Raw genomic sequence first — 16,332 nt, forward strand, 5'->3', positions numbered from 1 at the left:
GTGAGGAAGATGCCCTGTGCTTTAAGGTTTGTAACACTAGAGGCTTTCCCTTTACAGACCCATAATTTCTCTTGTAGAACTGAAGTCTGCTTTTGACTTTGTTGTCTTGCTGTGGCAATACTTCTACCTCTTACTCCCAAATGCTCTTGCCCTCATGGTGTCGTGTCACTGAACTGCAGGATTTGGATAGGTTTCTGATGCGGGGTTTCTCACAGGAATAGTATGACTGATTTTAACTCATCCTTTCACCTCCCACCCTTCTTTCACCTTTTATTTTCTAGCTTGAGGTTTATAACTTTATGGTCAGGAATATGTAGAGCTCAGTAGACAACATTAGCAGACAATTATGTTTTGGGGTTTTTTTTATGGGTTATTTACCACAATAAATAACCTAATCAAAACTTCCAGAAATATACATGAACAGAACTTCACAGTTACATGAGTGCAACATCTGTACCTGACCAGTTGCTGCAGCCAGAAATTTCAGCACTAGTATGCAAAGGAATCCAGCTGGGGCACCAAGCTGATCCTGCCTTAACCAAATAATCATGGTGGGAAGCGTTCAATGGAATATCGGTGGTGTTGGAGAAATGATGGGAAAGAGAATCTTGCCTGGTGATATTCCAGTGTCTTCCTTTCCAGTTGGCTATGGTATAGTTTTCCTCTTTTCTTTCTGTCACATGTTCTTTTTAAAAATGTTTTAAAATTTCATTTTTAATAAAAGTTTGGGTTTTCTTCACTAAGACTGTACACGCCATCACTTAGGGAGCTCCCAGGGAAACCTATCTGCTCATTAGCCAGTGAACACTCAGAAACACAGAGAATATTCCAGATTTTAAGAAACTTCCTACAAAACTCAGTAGACATATATGTAGCATTCCTGGTATGTCTGCTATTTTTTGCCCATGTAATGGTGAATGGTGAAACAGTTTAAGACCATGTGGCCTAGAAAGATGGAAAGTAATTATGAAAAAAAAAAAAAAAAAGAAAAAAAAAACAAAAAGAAAGAGAAGAGGATTTGAATTGACAGAGGACAGAGGGAAATAATTTGGTTAAAAAGTCGTCAGGTATTTGTTACAACTTCAGAAACTAACCCAAATTTTCATATTCTATGTACTTGAGATCTCAAAAGAGCATACCTAAAGCTGACCTAAATGCACCTGTTGTAGCATCAATATTGCCCAGCAAAAGAAGAAAAAATTAAGGACCTCTCTGCAATCTACCAGGAAACTAAAGCTTCCTTTAAAGAAATACAGAAACTAAACCAAACAATTAACATCATAACGGGTTTATTACATCTTTCAAGTAATTTAAAATGTTCAGCATTTTTAGATGAATAGTTTGAGGAAACACAGAAACACAAAGAAAAACTGCAGCCTAACATCAGCAAGTGCTTTCAACTTAACTATCTGACAATGTATAAACACAGAGTTGAATACTTTTTTGATATGGAAGGAAATGTAGCAGTTCACTAACTCCTTTAATTGCCTGCCATACATATAACAAACTGAGGCCTCCTCTATCCTACATGACAGAGTTCTTGGTAGAGATCAGCAAGAACTCCGTATTCACATCTGCATCCTAGCAAAGAAAAGGAATAAACATCAGTTGAATAAAACTTGCACAGATTAAAAATATTCTAGTGCTCAAAGATTCTTCATTTCATTTTTGACCTTTCCATAAATTCAGCTCAAAGAGTTAATTGTGCTGAAATAAACATTAACGCACTGCCTGAGGATACAAATTTTTACCTGGCCATGGAGTATTGGCAGCATAGACAATGAATCTAAACTGTAGAATAATTCATTAGGAAATATGCAGTAGCTGTGGCAAGATTTACTACAAATATACTTGAAGTGTTTTTAAAAATTAATATTATGCTGCTATGCTTGGCTTAATTAGCTCTCTTCTTCATTTACAAAGCATATCTGTCTGGTTTATGAACTCAGTCTCTACTTCCCATTCTTGAAAACCTGTTTAATTAAAGTTTTAACTACTGCATAAGTTTTAGAAACAGTACAATGACTTTTATTACTATAAGCCTAAATCTTCTTTTAAATATGATCATATCTACATATATTGTATCAGAATAGATTAATACATGCTCCATAATACTCCTGTGTATACTGGTCCTTTTCATTATATGTGCCCTCTATTTCCATTATGCTGCACCTAGGCAATTTTGGGGGTTTTGCACAAACAGTTGGATTGTGATTAATTTAGCCAATCAACAAGACAGTTCTCCTAAATCCATTACAACTCACCTTCCTCGTTTTGGCATATACCCATTTCTAGCCTGTTTCAGTGATTTCCTCATCCATTATTCTATCTCTTTCATAGGTCCATCACTTATTAGACACCCACTTCTACTAGCAGGTGACTCTATTTCAATTTTCAGCTACAGCAAAGCCTATCACAGTTTTTTTCAGCATTTATCACTTCCTCCCACTGATGCTATTATAAATTATTAAATATTTATTTATTTTTCTTATACATACAAAATTGAAACATACATTGTTATACATACATAAATTGTTATACATACAAAATTGATCCCATGCTAGCTGGGATCTATCTGAAGTTCTAGAAATGCATGACATACAGTTGATCATAACCTTTTTTTGCTTGCACATTAAAAACCTCCTGGCATAATGGTCAGTGAACAATTATTTGTGCAATCACTGCCTACAGACTACAACAAAGCAAAAAATATTTTTTATCTCCCTCTGCATGGATGCTGGAGACTCTAGTTAATGACTTGTCACCCATTATACCAAAAATACACTACAGTTTCATCACACAATTTACTCCACAGAAGCAGAATGTCAACAACAGTCAGTTCTACAATAATTTAAAAAGATAATAGTCACTTTCCCTCCTGTTCTCATTTGAATCTCATAACCACTGTGGTGATCAATTTCAAAACCTTATTTGTTCTGCTGTTGTGAACTATTCAGGACATCAGATTGGTGTGCAGCACAAAATTATAGAGGCAATCTTTTTAAATTAACAATTTACAATTAATATCTCTGCCAGCATATATTTGTAAATTTTCCTTAATATAAAACACTATGTCAAAATTTTCAAATTAAAATATGGCAAATTCTTTTATATGGCTGACAAACAGTGCAGTAAAATAGGCAGGAGCAATAAAAAACTGTCAGGCTATAAATCTCATGAAGAAATGAAACAAACAAAGGAGAAAATTCACACTATTTTTCTAAGTTAAAAAAATAATAGCTAAAGCATCATCAGTTCATTCTGTGTAGAATTGTTTATTCATTACTCAACTTCATGGCAAAATATTAAATTCACAAAATCAACTTTAAAGAGATGACATTTTTTTGTATTCTTTACATATGTCTAAACCCAAAAAATGTTTTCTTTACATATGCTCTTATCCTTAAAAAATGTTTTAACCAGATTTTCATTTAGACCAAATTGGCCTATTTCTCTCAACATTAGCAGTGCTGAGAGTCATCACAGCAGCTGAGGCTCTGATCCTCTGAGTCTGCTCAGTGATCCCACACGGCAGTGCTGGTGCATTTTAAGGAGTTACTGTGCTTCAGCTGGAGTTGGTAAGCAGACATGCGGTCCCTGTCAGCTCATTGCAATGACAAGTACATGGTGCTCACTTAAGCTGCTTTCAGCAGCTCCAAAAGGAAGCCCAGGTGAAAGCAATGGAAACATGAGCTTTTAGGAAGAGGACTGGAGGCAAGCTTTGCTCTTTTTCTATATGCAGCATCAAAAGTGATGCAGCTGTTGTTGTTTTCTTGCACATGAGTGGAGATGGAAATTAGCTTTATCATTAGACTGGAGTAGTATAATGCATGTGATCAGCTTAAATCAATCACATGAGCGAGTAGTATCTCCGGTTCCAGGAAACGGAAGGCAGGAGGGAAGAGTGGGCTTGTGTGTCTGTGTGTAGAAATGTAATGGGATCAAGAAACCTTTTAAAAAACACCACCTCAGTCATTTGCAGTTACCTGACCATCACTCAATTCTAAATGAACAGAAAGGCTGCTTAAATCTTTCTTCAAAGGAGACAAAGAAATTCAGATGGAAACTTGCATACACCCCCCCACCCCCCACACACACCAAAAAAGTCATCATTTGGGACTGTGAAGCCAGAATAAGGATGCAGATAATAAAACAACCACATACTATCTTGCAAGATGGTTTTCTACTCATTATGGTACGTAGGTACAATTCTTTCACAGTGTCACTGGCTGGGTTCAGCACACAAAATACATTCAACTAAGATGAAAAGAGGACTTTTGCACTGCTTTAAAATGAAACAACCAGTAAGATTTATTTATGTTATTCAGAGCAGATTATTTTGTTTCAGCATGTTTTTCCTCAAATTGCAAACATAAGAATATGTCTGGTTCTAATACTGCTTGAGTTAATAAAAATTGTTGCTTCCATTTACAGGAGGAAAGTGCACGAATTTCCAGGTTTTGCACCTGTTTGCCTTCCAGTACACCTAGAAAAATCTGTGCTGACAAATACATGAACTTATTGTTCATTTTCTGAGATGAGGAGCCCAGGGAGCTCAGTTAATATCTGTTCCACAAGCTTCTTATATAAGCATAAGCCTACAACAACATCTTTCATCCTGACTTTCTCATCTATAAAATGGGTTTAATACTCTTTCCTTCCTCCTACCCTCATCTTTGTTCTTGTCACAGTGAGCTTTTAATGCAATACACGTAGAACAGCACCAGAGTTGAAATGAAGCTAAGCTTATATCCACAAACTGCTTAACCAGACATCTAAACACTGAGAAGATGCACTTCTAAGCTGTTCAGAACAAAGAACATTTTTACTAAACACACCCTTTATTCTGATGTCTAAGTATGGATTTCAAGGCCGAATTTCAGGTGACCAATGACATTTGTACCCATAGGTTGCAAAAAAAAGTAATTTTTTAAAAGTTGAAATACATGATGGCATTTTATTAACTACTGGATTTTTAGTGTTAACGCATTTTAGTCTCTCACTGCTCACTTTTTAAAAATCTTTATAAAGACAACCTATTGAGCTTCCCATTGGGATGATTCTAGTTTTATGAATGTCTTTTCTAACCATCTGATGCCTTGGCAGCAAATCAACTTTCAGTGAAACAGAAATCAAATGTGTTTCTTTAAAGAAAAATATCTATGAAAGACATGCTGCCTTAAATGAGATGACTACACTGCATTTTTTAAGCTTCCAACAGAGAAAACTTTCATCTAAATGTGAAGTCATACATTTGAAAATTAGCATTTGCTGTTGTAGAATCATAGGATAGTCCAGGTTGCAGGGCTCATCAGGAGGTCACAATCCAAGCCCCTGCCAAAACCAGGGTGAGCTATGAGGTCCATTATTGAGGGCTTTATTCAGTCAGGCCTTGCACACCTCCAGGGATGGAGGGCACAGCTCTTGTGGCAATAGCCCCATTGCCTGACCATCCTCAAAGAGAAGGGTTTTTAATCTGGTCTGAACTTCTATGGCCAGTGCACCACTAGGCCTAGCTCTACCTTCTCGCTAACATCTCCTGGCACAGCAATTGCTGCTGCCCATGCTGGGTTTGAGGGCATGGGGCCCTCTGCTCTACTTGTTATGTGTTACTTTTGTCTTTCTGCCCCAAAATGCACACTGAAATCTATGCGTGGTCTAGGACACAATGGTATTTTTCTTTTCCTAAAACACTTGTATGCATCACAGCCCTGGTCATAATGCCAAATTTCAGAAATCCAGCTTTTTGTACCTTTACTACTGGGTCTACAGATTTACAGAACCTTTAAAATTCATTATGGATACAGAAAATCTTCATTGTGTGTTTCTCAATTTGTTTTTTCTGAGTTAAAGATGCTGCACCAATATACATTCCCATTTGCATTTACAGAAATGGAGTCCAGTCATGCAAGGACTGCGTGTACAGAAATAGAATAAAAATCAATGGAAACTGTATTTAGGAGACTTGCAAGAATACAATCAATGATAAAGAGTCAAAACAGAGCAGTACAGCTGAACGTAAAAGAAACCTTTCATTGGCTAAAAAAAATCCCATCAGTACCTAACGGTAAGTACTACCAAATAAATTGCAGAGATATATAAACTGGTGACATATATATTCTGTGCACACAGACACAGAATAAGAATATTTTAGAGGATGAAGAGACTTCATCTAAGGTAATTTAACTGCTACTATGTCCTTTAGATACATAAAGAACCAAGACAGAACAATATGAAGAAGACAGTCAATATAAAAGATATTGCAAAATTTGTAATCTATGAGGATATTGCTGTGTCTCTGTAGAGTACAACCTGTTCTCACTTCTGCAGATCTACCACTCCTGTCAATGTGGATCTGACCACTCACAGATTTATATTCATAACCCAGACAGACAAAGCAGACTTTGGCAAAGAGAATAGAACACAGCCCTAAACATACCCTGTGTGTCATCACCTACTGTGAGTTCTAGATTTTAATATGTTTTACTGATAATCCATTTTCCTATTCTAGCTATGAGCCATTGCAAGCAGTACCTTATCACATAAGCAGCACCCCAGAATACTTACCAGGGGCCTATGTGGTGGGGGCAGCAAGCAAAGAGCGAACAAATAGAGTCTTGCTACAGCACTAGTGAACATAAATTGCTTCTGTATGATTAAATAGCAAAAGTTTGGATGTAATTCCTGCCAGGTGATTGCCCTGAAGATGTTATGTACAGAGATATTCTTGGGCTCCAACACTGGCAAAGTCTGAGTTTTTCTGAAGGCTGCTCTGCTTTCTAGAGGCAGGCACAGATTTTTGGTGTAATCTAATACAAGCTGTTATCCAGCAGTATGGTCTCTGTGTGGAGACAGCTATTTTGTGGGAAAATCATCCCTGGACCTCAGAGAAAAAAAAATGGCAGCCAAATATCTGACAAAATTGAGTTGATTCAGTAAAACAAAAAAGCTCCAAAACAATAAAAACTCCTTAATGATTGTCTTGTTCACATTAAAGGGTGATGCTACTGACACCAACTCTCTGAGAATAAAAAAATAGCAACCAAACACCTGCAATGAGCAATGACAGTTTGAAGCTGAAAGCTTTCTCCAATAAGTAGACAAAAAGACCAAATTTTGCTTATAATTTAAGGAAGTATGGGATCTTTGATTGGAAAAAATATAACAGCCTGCATGAACTTGTCAACATGAGTACATAATGTTAATAAAATAATTGCTGCATTTAATAGCTACTGATGGATGGGCTTTATTTCTATTAATTCTCTACCCTTTTACAAATCCCATTATACTTCTTTCCTTCCTAACTTCCTGTGGCAATAGTTTCTACAACTTAATTATAAACCCTGTAATACAAGTTGAAAAGTTATTGTTGAAAAGTTGGTTTAGACCTACAGTTTAATAATGCAATGATCTATGTCTGCATTGTCATGCTTTGAGAAACAAGGAGTATTTCCTTTTTCACATCTTCAGAGCAATTTTGCAAGATGCAACATATAAACACACACAACACCTTCCTGAAGCATTCAGCTCAGAACACTAGCTCCTGAAGAGCCTAACAATATTGCCAGACATAACCTTTTTTAAAAAAAATTACTCTTCCTAAAGGCTCACTAATCATTCTTAACTCAAGTACAGTATTAAGAAGCAAAAAAATAGATGAAAAGAACATAACAGGCACGCAAAGCTCCTGAAGATCTGTGGAACTGTGACAGACAGGAGGAAAACAAATTAGTTCAGCAAGGTACTGAATAGACTTAATTTCAAATTTTACTAGCTTAATACCAATTTTGATTTCCTTCGCATTAACCGTCATTTATTTTTGTTACTGAAAACAAACCATAACTCATCTGTGAAAGATTACTATCGATTTTTGAATTACCAGTAATGCATTTAAGATAAATAAGGTTAATTTCAAGTTTTTTCAAGTGTTTTATAATACCAACATTAATTTTTAACAAATTAGATCATATTGACTTTTAAAATAAGGCCTCCTCTGGAAGACTTATCATTTAAACAATTTTCAGGAACCGATTTTCTACTTAAAGTTAATTCTCCTGTGAGTCCATGGAAAAAAAAACAAATTCTGATCTATGGGAGTTACACTTTGCAATATTGTCTGTGTACAAGCTGACCTATAGACTCATTTGCAAGGACTAACTGGGGATTTTTTTGTCCATTCTTTGAATTCTTTTGAAGAGGAAGTTGTACCAGCTTATCTAAATTAAATTATATTTTACAGGTTTGTGGCATGTACTGTATGCTTCTAGTAATTTACAAGACACTACCAAACTCACTTCACCTGCACTAGCAACTAGACTGGGAAAAAGAATAGAAAACTGTAATGACAGTGTTTTTATTTCAGTGCATTTGTACCACTTTGCAATGCCTCAAATTATATTTCAAAAGGTAAATTATTATGTAGTATAATGTCTGACTACCTGAAAAATAGAAAATAAAAGGTGAAAATGGACCTATTATAGATTTTTCACCTACACACCTTTTCAAAAACTCTAAGTCAGTTATTGTTACTTTTAAAATGCCACAATTTTAATTTCATTAGATACTATAGAATTAGGATTTGAAAAACAGGATTTTTCTGCCATGGAGTCAACTCCTGAAGTCAAGCCAAATATAAGGGACCTTTCCTATGGCACTTATGGCTCTGCCTGTTTGATCTTTCATCACTTTCAGTAATTAAGAAACAGTAAAATGCTAATTAACTTACTTTAATTGATAACATGAGAAAACACAGCTTTCTAGTATTATCCCTAATCATGCTCCAAATGGATCAAATCAAGATAATTCATTCAGCTATGAAAGCACAACTACAGAATCACAGAACATATTGCCTATCACTCTTCTTATCTCAGCCCATGGCAATACTCCTTGTCTGATTTAATTGCAGCTGGAAAGGAAATACCACACAGCCACTTGTTCACTCCAGCCTTCTCTGCCAGGGGCAGGGAGGGGAATTAGAAACAAAAGTTAAAATTCATGGGTTGAGAAAGAGCAGCTTAGTAATGGAGAGGAAATAAAATGTAATGCTAATAGCAATAACAGAAATTAATACAATAATATTCACTCTACCATCTTTGTTATTGTTATCGTTGTTGTTATTACTGAAAAGAGAAAGAGAAGAATAAAACTCCAGGATGGCGAGTGATGCACAATAAAATTGCTCACCACCCGTCCCCAAGCAGTGATCAGTGCTCTCCAGCCAGCTCCCTGCAGTTTACACCCTGAGTTTGACATTCTGTGGCATGGAATATCCCTCTGGCCAGTTGGGTCAGCTGTCCTGGCCATGCTCCTTCCTGGATTGTTGTGCTCCTTCTCACTGGCAAAGCATGGGAAATGGGAAAGTCCTTGACATGGGGTAAGCACTACCCAGCAAAAACTGAAGCATCACTTTGTTATCAACATAATTCTCATTCTAAAGCAAAAAACCACAGCACTGTACCAGCTACAGGAAGCAAATTAACTCTATTCCAGCCAAGACCATGACACACAGCAAAAAGCTCTGGGACGATTGTCACATCTTCAAATAAAAAAAAAAAGCACATCTGAATTACTGAGATTTTTATCAGTATTTCTATCAATAAAGTAATCCTACCAGGTTTACCACAGACAGCTGAGGATCATTGTACAGTCTTCTGTGTCCATGAGTGATTCACTAACCTGTAGGCTCATCAGTATTCTGAATGCACTTGAGCCACACACCTTTGTCCATTTGGCCAGGAACACCCACTAATGTTAATGAAAAGTTCCAAGTCTTAAAGAGTTTGAATGTATAGCAGAGTTAATTTCCTAAAGCTAGAACTTATGTTATTAAATTTCCTTTTTTTTATCAAAATCTACACTCAGTTTCAAAAATTAAGGCAAATATGTTAATAACATATCTATAACATAATAACATAGTAACACAGAACAATATAAAGTAGCCCTTGAAGTTACCTTTTATTGCAATCTCTTTCTGATATTGCCACAGAAATGAATGAGGAATACTGAAACATGAAAAACATTCTTATCATTCTATGACTCACAGCACTAATATCAGCAATGTAAGTACCTTCTTAAGGACACAGGTCAATAAAAGACAGTACACACACTACTCTGTCTTTAGCACCTGAAAGTGATAGCTGGTTTTAGCTGTAGATGTCTATAGTTTTTGGACATCAAATTGTCTCCTTTGTTCTAGATATTTTGCTCCAACAGAGACACAACAATTTGTTTTGATTTCTCAAACTGACATAATTCAGATTTTTTCAATAAAACAGGAACTATATTGACTGCAAGAGAAAAAAAAATACGTAGGCATATTTCACAGTGCCCATGCTATTAACTAGAGCCCACTGAGATGAAATTCAAACCTTTAATTTGAATTGCAGCTGTCAAGTACTTCTCATGCAGTCACTACACCAGAGCAAGAATCATTATCTAAATGAATTGAGTCACAGTCTGCCATATTGTCTGAGATCTCCCAGGGTCATTCACATCTTAGAATGGGAAACCAGGGATTTACTCTCCCACCTGTACGCCTATTCCACTCTGTATCTGAGAAAAAGAAACCTTTTCAAGCAAGCATTTTCTTCAAAGTAATGCTGTTCCCACAAAAAATTTTATTTACACCTAGTGGTAATTTATTTCCACCCAGACCCAGTAGGAAGCTCTATCTGTCAGAGTATACCAAATCTTGAAGTACTCTAGAGTCTACTCTTGCTACAATGGGTTTTTTTCCTGATAGAATAATTTACTCAAAATCAGTTGCACCATATTCCCTAAAGATGCCTACAAACTACAATGAAGACAGTAATCTATGAGGCTTCTTTTTTCTGTAAAATAAAATAAAATAAAATATCAAAGATGAGATCCACAAACAGACAAATAAATAAACAAAAGCCTAAAAGCAACCTACTTGCCCACCACAATGCAAAACAGCAGCTGGAGTTTCTAAATGAAAAATCATAGCCCTATAATCTCATTGAAAACTGCTGTACAATTACCTGCCTTGATTTGTGGCAGAGATATTCTCAGTAACAAGCATTATTTGTATCCATGCACATTTCACAAGAGAGTGAGTAGTTTTGTGTAACATTTCTCCTCTCATTAAAAAACAGACAGGTACAATGCTGACATCCTTGTTAATAACAGACAGAAAATGCTAGAAATTACTCGTTGTCTAGGCTACTGACTTAAAATACATTTAAAAAGCTGCACCATTCCTTTAAAGACTCTGAGACTAAGGCTTAAAATACTTACTTAATAATGTCTCCTTCAAGAGCAATCACTCGTTTAATGATCTTCTGTTCAGGATTTCTGGGAGACCTGAGACAGGAGATAAGGTTACACAATCAGTACCATTCCCATTGTTTTAAGAAGATGAAATAAATAGACACTATGGAAGTCATTAGATGATTCCATGTTCTCCTTGAGTTAGCATCAGTCACACTGTTCCAAAGGGAAGTGAAGCCACTGCAGTCCCTGTCACTGCAAACCATCACTGAAAGCAGTTGATGACTTCCTTGCAAACAGCACAATAATCAACACACCTTTGATCATGAAAAATACACTCCACAACACTAAAAGTAAAGCATCCCATGAACCAATGGGGAAGGTACCTTTGCAAATAGATTAATGTATTAAAACCTGAATCCCCCACCATTTGTTGGGAAAATGTGTTAAACATTTATGTCTTTCAATCAGTTTGGGAGAAAAAAATCTTCCTATGTTATATTAATATCTATCATTAATTTAGGCAAGCCTTGCCTAGGGAATTGTGGAAGTTTAAAAATAAAAGTTGCAAAAATTTCTGAAAGTTGCACCTTCTGAATGCATTGTTTTTCATTTGAAGTTATTTCTCCACAGCATCTTTAATTGAGTAGATTCTGATCATACATTACATAATAATATTAGAAAGCAAAGATGAACTTGCATGTACTGCCTGAATATCCCAACTTCCTGGATGCATATTATTAGATAGACTATTAAAAGTGTTATTCTACTGTAGTTTTGACAGGTTTATGTAGATATATATTCACCATAAATTTTCGTTTTCTTTATACTTTACCTTTTTTCTTTTACTCTTCACTTTTAATTATCTAACTATGCAAACTTAGAAGAATATCTTCATGTTATTAAAAAAAAATTCTTTTTATTTGCTGCTTGTACACAGAAAAGTCAGGGAAGAAACAAACTTTTTCTTTTCTGTTGATGCTTGGGTTCTCCCAATTAAGGTTTCAAGTACAATCTGCTAGACACACCACTTACAGAGGTGTATATTACAGTTTTTATGGCTAAAACCATCTTTGAGCTCATCTCTGGTCAAATGGTAAGATTACACTTCTTTAAAAAGCAAAGCTGAGCTAAGTCTGGATGAAAAGCTTGCCCACACTGCTGCATGACTAAAGGCATTTGAGGTTCACTTCGAGTTCCAATAGTTAAAATAAAAAATGAGTTCAGATTTATTTTTTTATTTTTTAAAATATTATTCTTAAAAAACCCAAATATTTTAAATTTAATTTGAGGTTTTAATATTTGTTCCTGTGTGTGCATGTCAATACATTTGAAATAAATTTCTCTTTCAAAGTAATGAAATAAAATTCAAGAAGCCTAATTTTGAATTTGAAAATGTCAAATAGCTTCCCTTTACATTTTACCAAGCCTGGAAACCTATTTTCAACAAGCAATGAGAAACACTGAACATGAATAAAGGCCATATATTTATTCCCACGTCATCACTCAAATTTTCAAATCATTATGCAATTTACAGTAATATTTTATTTAGCATCAATTTTGCATGAATAGTTGCATATTCCAGCTCAGCCTTGCATTTCATGTTCCTTCTTAAGGCAGGAGCACACAGTTTCATCATATTTTATATGACAGTCTTGGGAGGAATTAATCAAGTTTTAGATGTTTGTATGATTTAAATATATGGAATATCCACAGCACTTTCTGATGCTGCTCCGTGCAAGCAACATTTACTTCACTGAGCACTCATTTGAGCATTGACCGTGTCCTATTCTCAACCAAAGCACAGTCTATGAAAAGACAACACATCTTTATTTTAAGCTGTTATAAACTTAAAATATTTTTAATTACTTTACTGCTAACTGATTTAAACGTCAATCTATTTAAGCTCAAGCTGTAATATTTCCCATGTAAAATTTAAGTAATGGAAATGATAATACATAATGCATGTGATGAAATGTGCATTTCTTAAAGATTGAATGAAAACAGATTTTATGTTTTCTCTTTCAAAATTCTGTTCTGTTTTGACACCTCACTTTCAAAAAAAGGTTCTCAGCAACTTCCCAGAAGGCATCTCCACTTGATTAGAATATATATATTGTACTGCAATTATTGATCTCCCTTAATTTTCTGTTCTCATGCAAAAATTTCTACTGACCTTGGAAAAACATCTCTCTAAATTTGAGGTATGGGTAGTTATTCTAAGAGAAGTGACTTGTTACATGGCTAGCAATGACATATTTAAATCAAATACAATTCATCAGAAAAACTTCAAGGAATTTCTTGCAGATATTATTATGAAAGAGTAATATTTTTAATACTAGAACCAAAACATTTTTTAAATAAATTTCATACTAACATTCTGATTATAATTCATTAAAATGGCAAAGGACTGGTAAAAGACATATGAGCAGGCTCAAAGTGGCCAATAATACAGGCACTTTTAGACCAAGGATTTTCAGGAGCTGAGCAGAATGGTTTTTTTTCCAAGAGCCAGGAGGTAAGGGAGGCTGGTTCTGAAGTGATGGATGTCGATGCCTTCCTGAATGGTGTATAGCATAACCCTGGGATTTCACTGAATATTGAAATGACAAAAACACGCAGGACATTTCTGTCTTCTACATTCAATCCTGCAGAGAACAGTGTCGGATCACACTGCCACAAAGCACATTTCCCAGGAAAAGCAGGAAATTATATAGCCAGCAGAAAAATCCACTCTTTAGCAAGTGATTGTCAGATAGAAATGGTGACAATTCCCTGAAAGATTTCTCTTTACATATTTAGCAACTGAGTATTTCAGTCAATATTACTCCTAAACCTCTCCCTTTCAACCACTTGGATTATTTACTTATTCTATTGAATACTGCCAAACTTTAAATAATTGCTCGATGAGCTAATTAACATTTGATCAAACAAAAAATTTTCATAACATTTCTTGGTTTTGTATATGTCATTTGAGTTTTCTTTCGTTCTTTGAATTTTTTAAGTACATTATTCTCAAGAACCTCCACAGCAAATCATCCTAAACTTCCATTTCTGCTGGCTTTTCTAGAGACAATGTTTTTAGAAAATGTCCTAAGATCCTAGCAAAATAACAGAAGCACTGTCTAAATAAATAAATACTACAACACACAATAATTCTCTTTTCTTTGAATAAACACTCAGAAGTTTTTTTTGGTACCTCTTAGAAAGAGACCTGATTCTGTGAACTCAATGAAAAAGCAGACAATATATTTCAAAGGGATAGCTTCAATTAGATACTTTAATGATCTACATGTGTTTAATGTTACCCATCCATTATCACCGACAACCTGGAAAAAGTCTGTGCTCACTGTTTGAAAAATGTTGGAATTTTTATAGCAATTTAGAATCTTCTAGAACAGAAATAATAGCAGGCATTTATTAAAAAGTTGCAGAGAAAAGTGCCTAAAGTTTTCAATTTTTATATGAATATATCTATTTATTCATGTATATGCATAAGTATGTATATTACTGTTAGAAAATTGTTTAACTTTTTATGAGATAGAAGCAAGAGGTTTAGGCAGCAGCCTCAAAGTTTGTCTTCAGATTAGTCTCAGTTTACTTCAGATTGAGTTTCATGTGACTTGATCATCATTTACATGGTGGCAATGGAAGAAATTAGGGCTGTGTTGTTGTAGTATAAACAGACTGAAATAATGAAGACCATCTTCTTCAAAATTAAAATTTCTGCTTCTATTTATGCTTTTAATGCCAGATACATAAATGGATTTAACTCCATAAAATAGGATAAGAGAGAATTTTTGAGATCTCAAGCCTAACATTGTGATCCAAAGCCATTCACTCAGTGAGCTCTTCATTTCTCAAAACTAATTCCTCTCTCATCAAAAATTTTAGCATAGCTGGAGTCTACACTTCTGGGAATTTCCAGGATTAATGCCAGAGGGAAAATATGCTGTTTGTCTCTTTCTCAATCCATTTGGGGATCCAATAAATAGCTAGAGGAGTAACTAAAATGTAGATGGAGTCCAGAATAAGCGGCATTAATATATCTAAAGAACTGAGAACATCACAGTATGGTTTTGCTGGCTCTACCTAAAAAATATGCTTGAAGGAGGAGGAAAGAGAAGCAGTGGAGCTACCTCATTGTTATTTTCTGTTGCTTATCCTTGCTTCCTGTTGCCAGTATAGTAGCTGATGCTCAAACTCTGTACAGAAGTAAATATGTAGCAATACCCACTCTTTCATTCTTCTAGCCCCATAGCTACGATAGAACAGATCCAACATAGACAATTCTAAATACTGTATAAGAATGGAAATTTACTTAATATATGCACATATTTTCTAAACCAAAATATTTTTAATCTGCTTAACTTTTTTCTCAGTCCCTTTCATCTATATTCCACGCTTCTTTATGCAGATACAGAATCTCACAATAAATGTAATATCTAATTACATCATAGGTTATGGCACAATTTCTATATTGTGGCAAATAGCATGCAATTTAACAATGAAGAGAAAAATAATTATAAATTTTATTCTTGGTTTTTTTCTCATTCTTGTTATCAGTTTCTCTTGTACAGAATTACTGCAATAAATGTATCCAGTACCAGGTTTAGTATTTGTGTTCAGTTTGGACCCACCAGTACAAGAAAGGCTTTCACAACTGGAAAAAGTAGCACCAAAATAATGGTAACAGAAGAGCAATGTAACACAGTGACTAAGGAAATCAGGTTTGTGCAGATTAGAGATTAGGCAAAAGGTTCAATTGCCATTGTCATCTATCTAACCGTTGATTGGGAATTCAGAAATTTTGGAAAGCTATGCAGCAAAAGCGATTAGCAAACAACGTGAGCTGCAGCAAGGGAAATTTCAGCGGTGCCGTTTGACCTGAGAGGCTGAGAACCACAGCCATACTTAGAGCTCAATGGGACACAGGTCTGGGCAGTCTGACCCAAATTCAGAGTCTCATCTGCCTTAAGTGGGTGGTGAGATTAGACAGCCACTAGAGGTGCCTTAAGACATAAATTACTTTTAACTTCTACAGTCTTTAGTCTTATTCAAGTGTATGAAGAATCAGGATGTAATATCTTAAATTACAAAACA

General features: G+C 35.2%; 1 protein-coding gene across 3 annotated transcripts in view; it reads right to left on the bottom strand.

The window, feature by feature from the left end:
- Positions 1–16,332, bottom strand: part of IMMP2L (inner mitochondrial membrane peptidase subunit 2) — a 407,189-nt gene that overhangs the window by 126,319 nt on the left and 264,538 nt on the right. For all 3 annotated transcript variants that reach the window (XM_063155262.1, XM_063155261.1, XM_063155263.1), the window contains exon 4: positions 11,257–11,322. In XM_063155262.1, the coding sequence (XP_063011332.1) occupies positions 11,257–11,322 (66 nt within the window). The remainder of the gene's footprint in view (positions 1–11,256; positions 11,323–16,332) is intronic.

Source organism: Melospiza melodia, chromosome 4, assembly GCF_035770615.1.
Source record: "Melospiza melodia melodia isolate bMelMel2 chromosome 4, bMelMel2.pri, whole genome shotgun sequence".
Classification (NCBI taxonomy): domain Eukaryota; kingdom Metazoa; phylum Chordata; class Aves; order Passeriformes; family Passerellidae; genus Melospiza; species Melospiza melodia.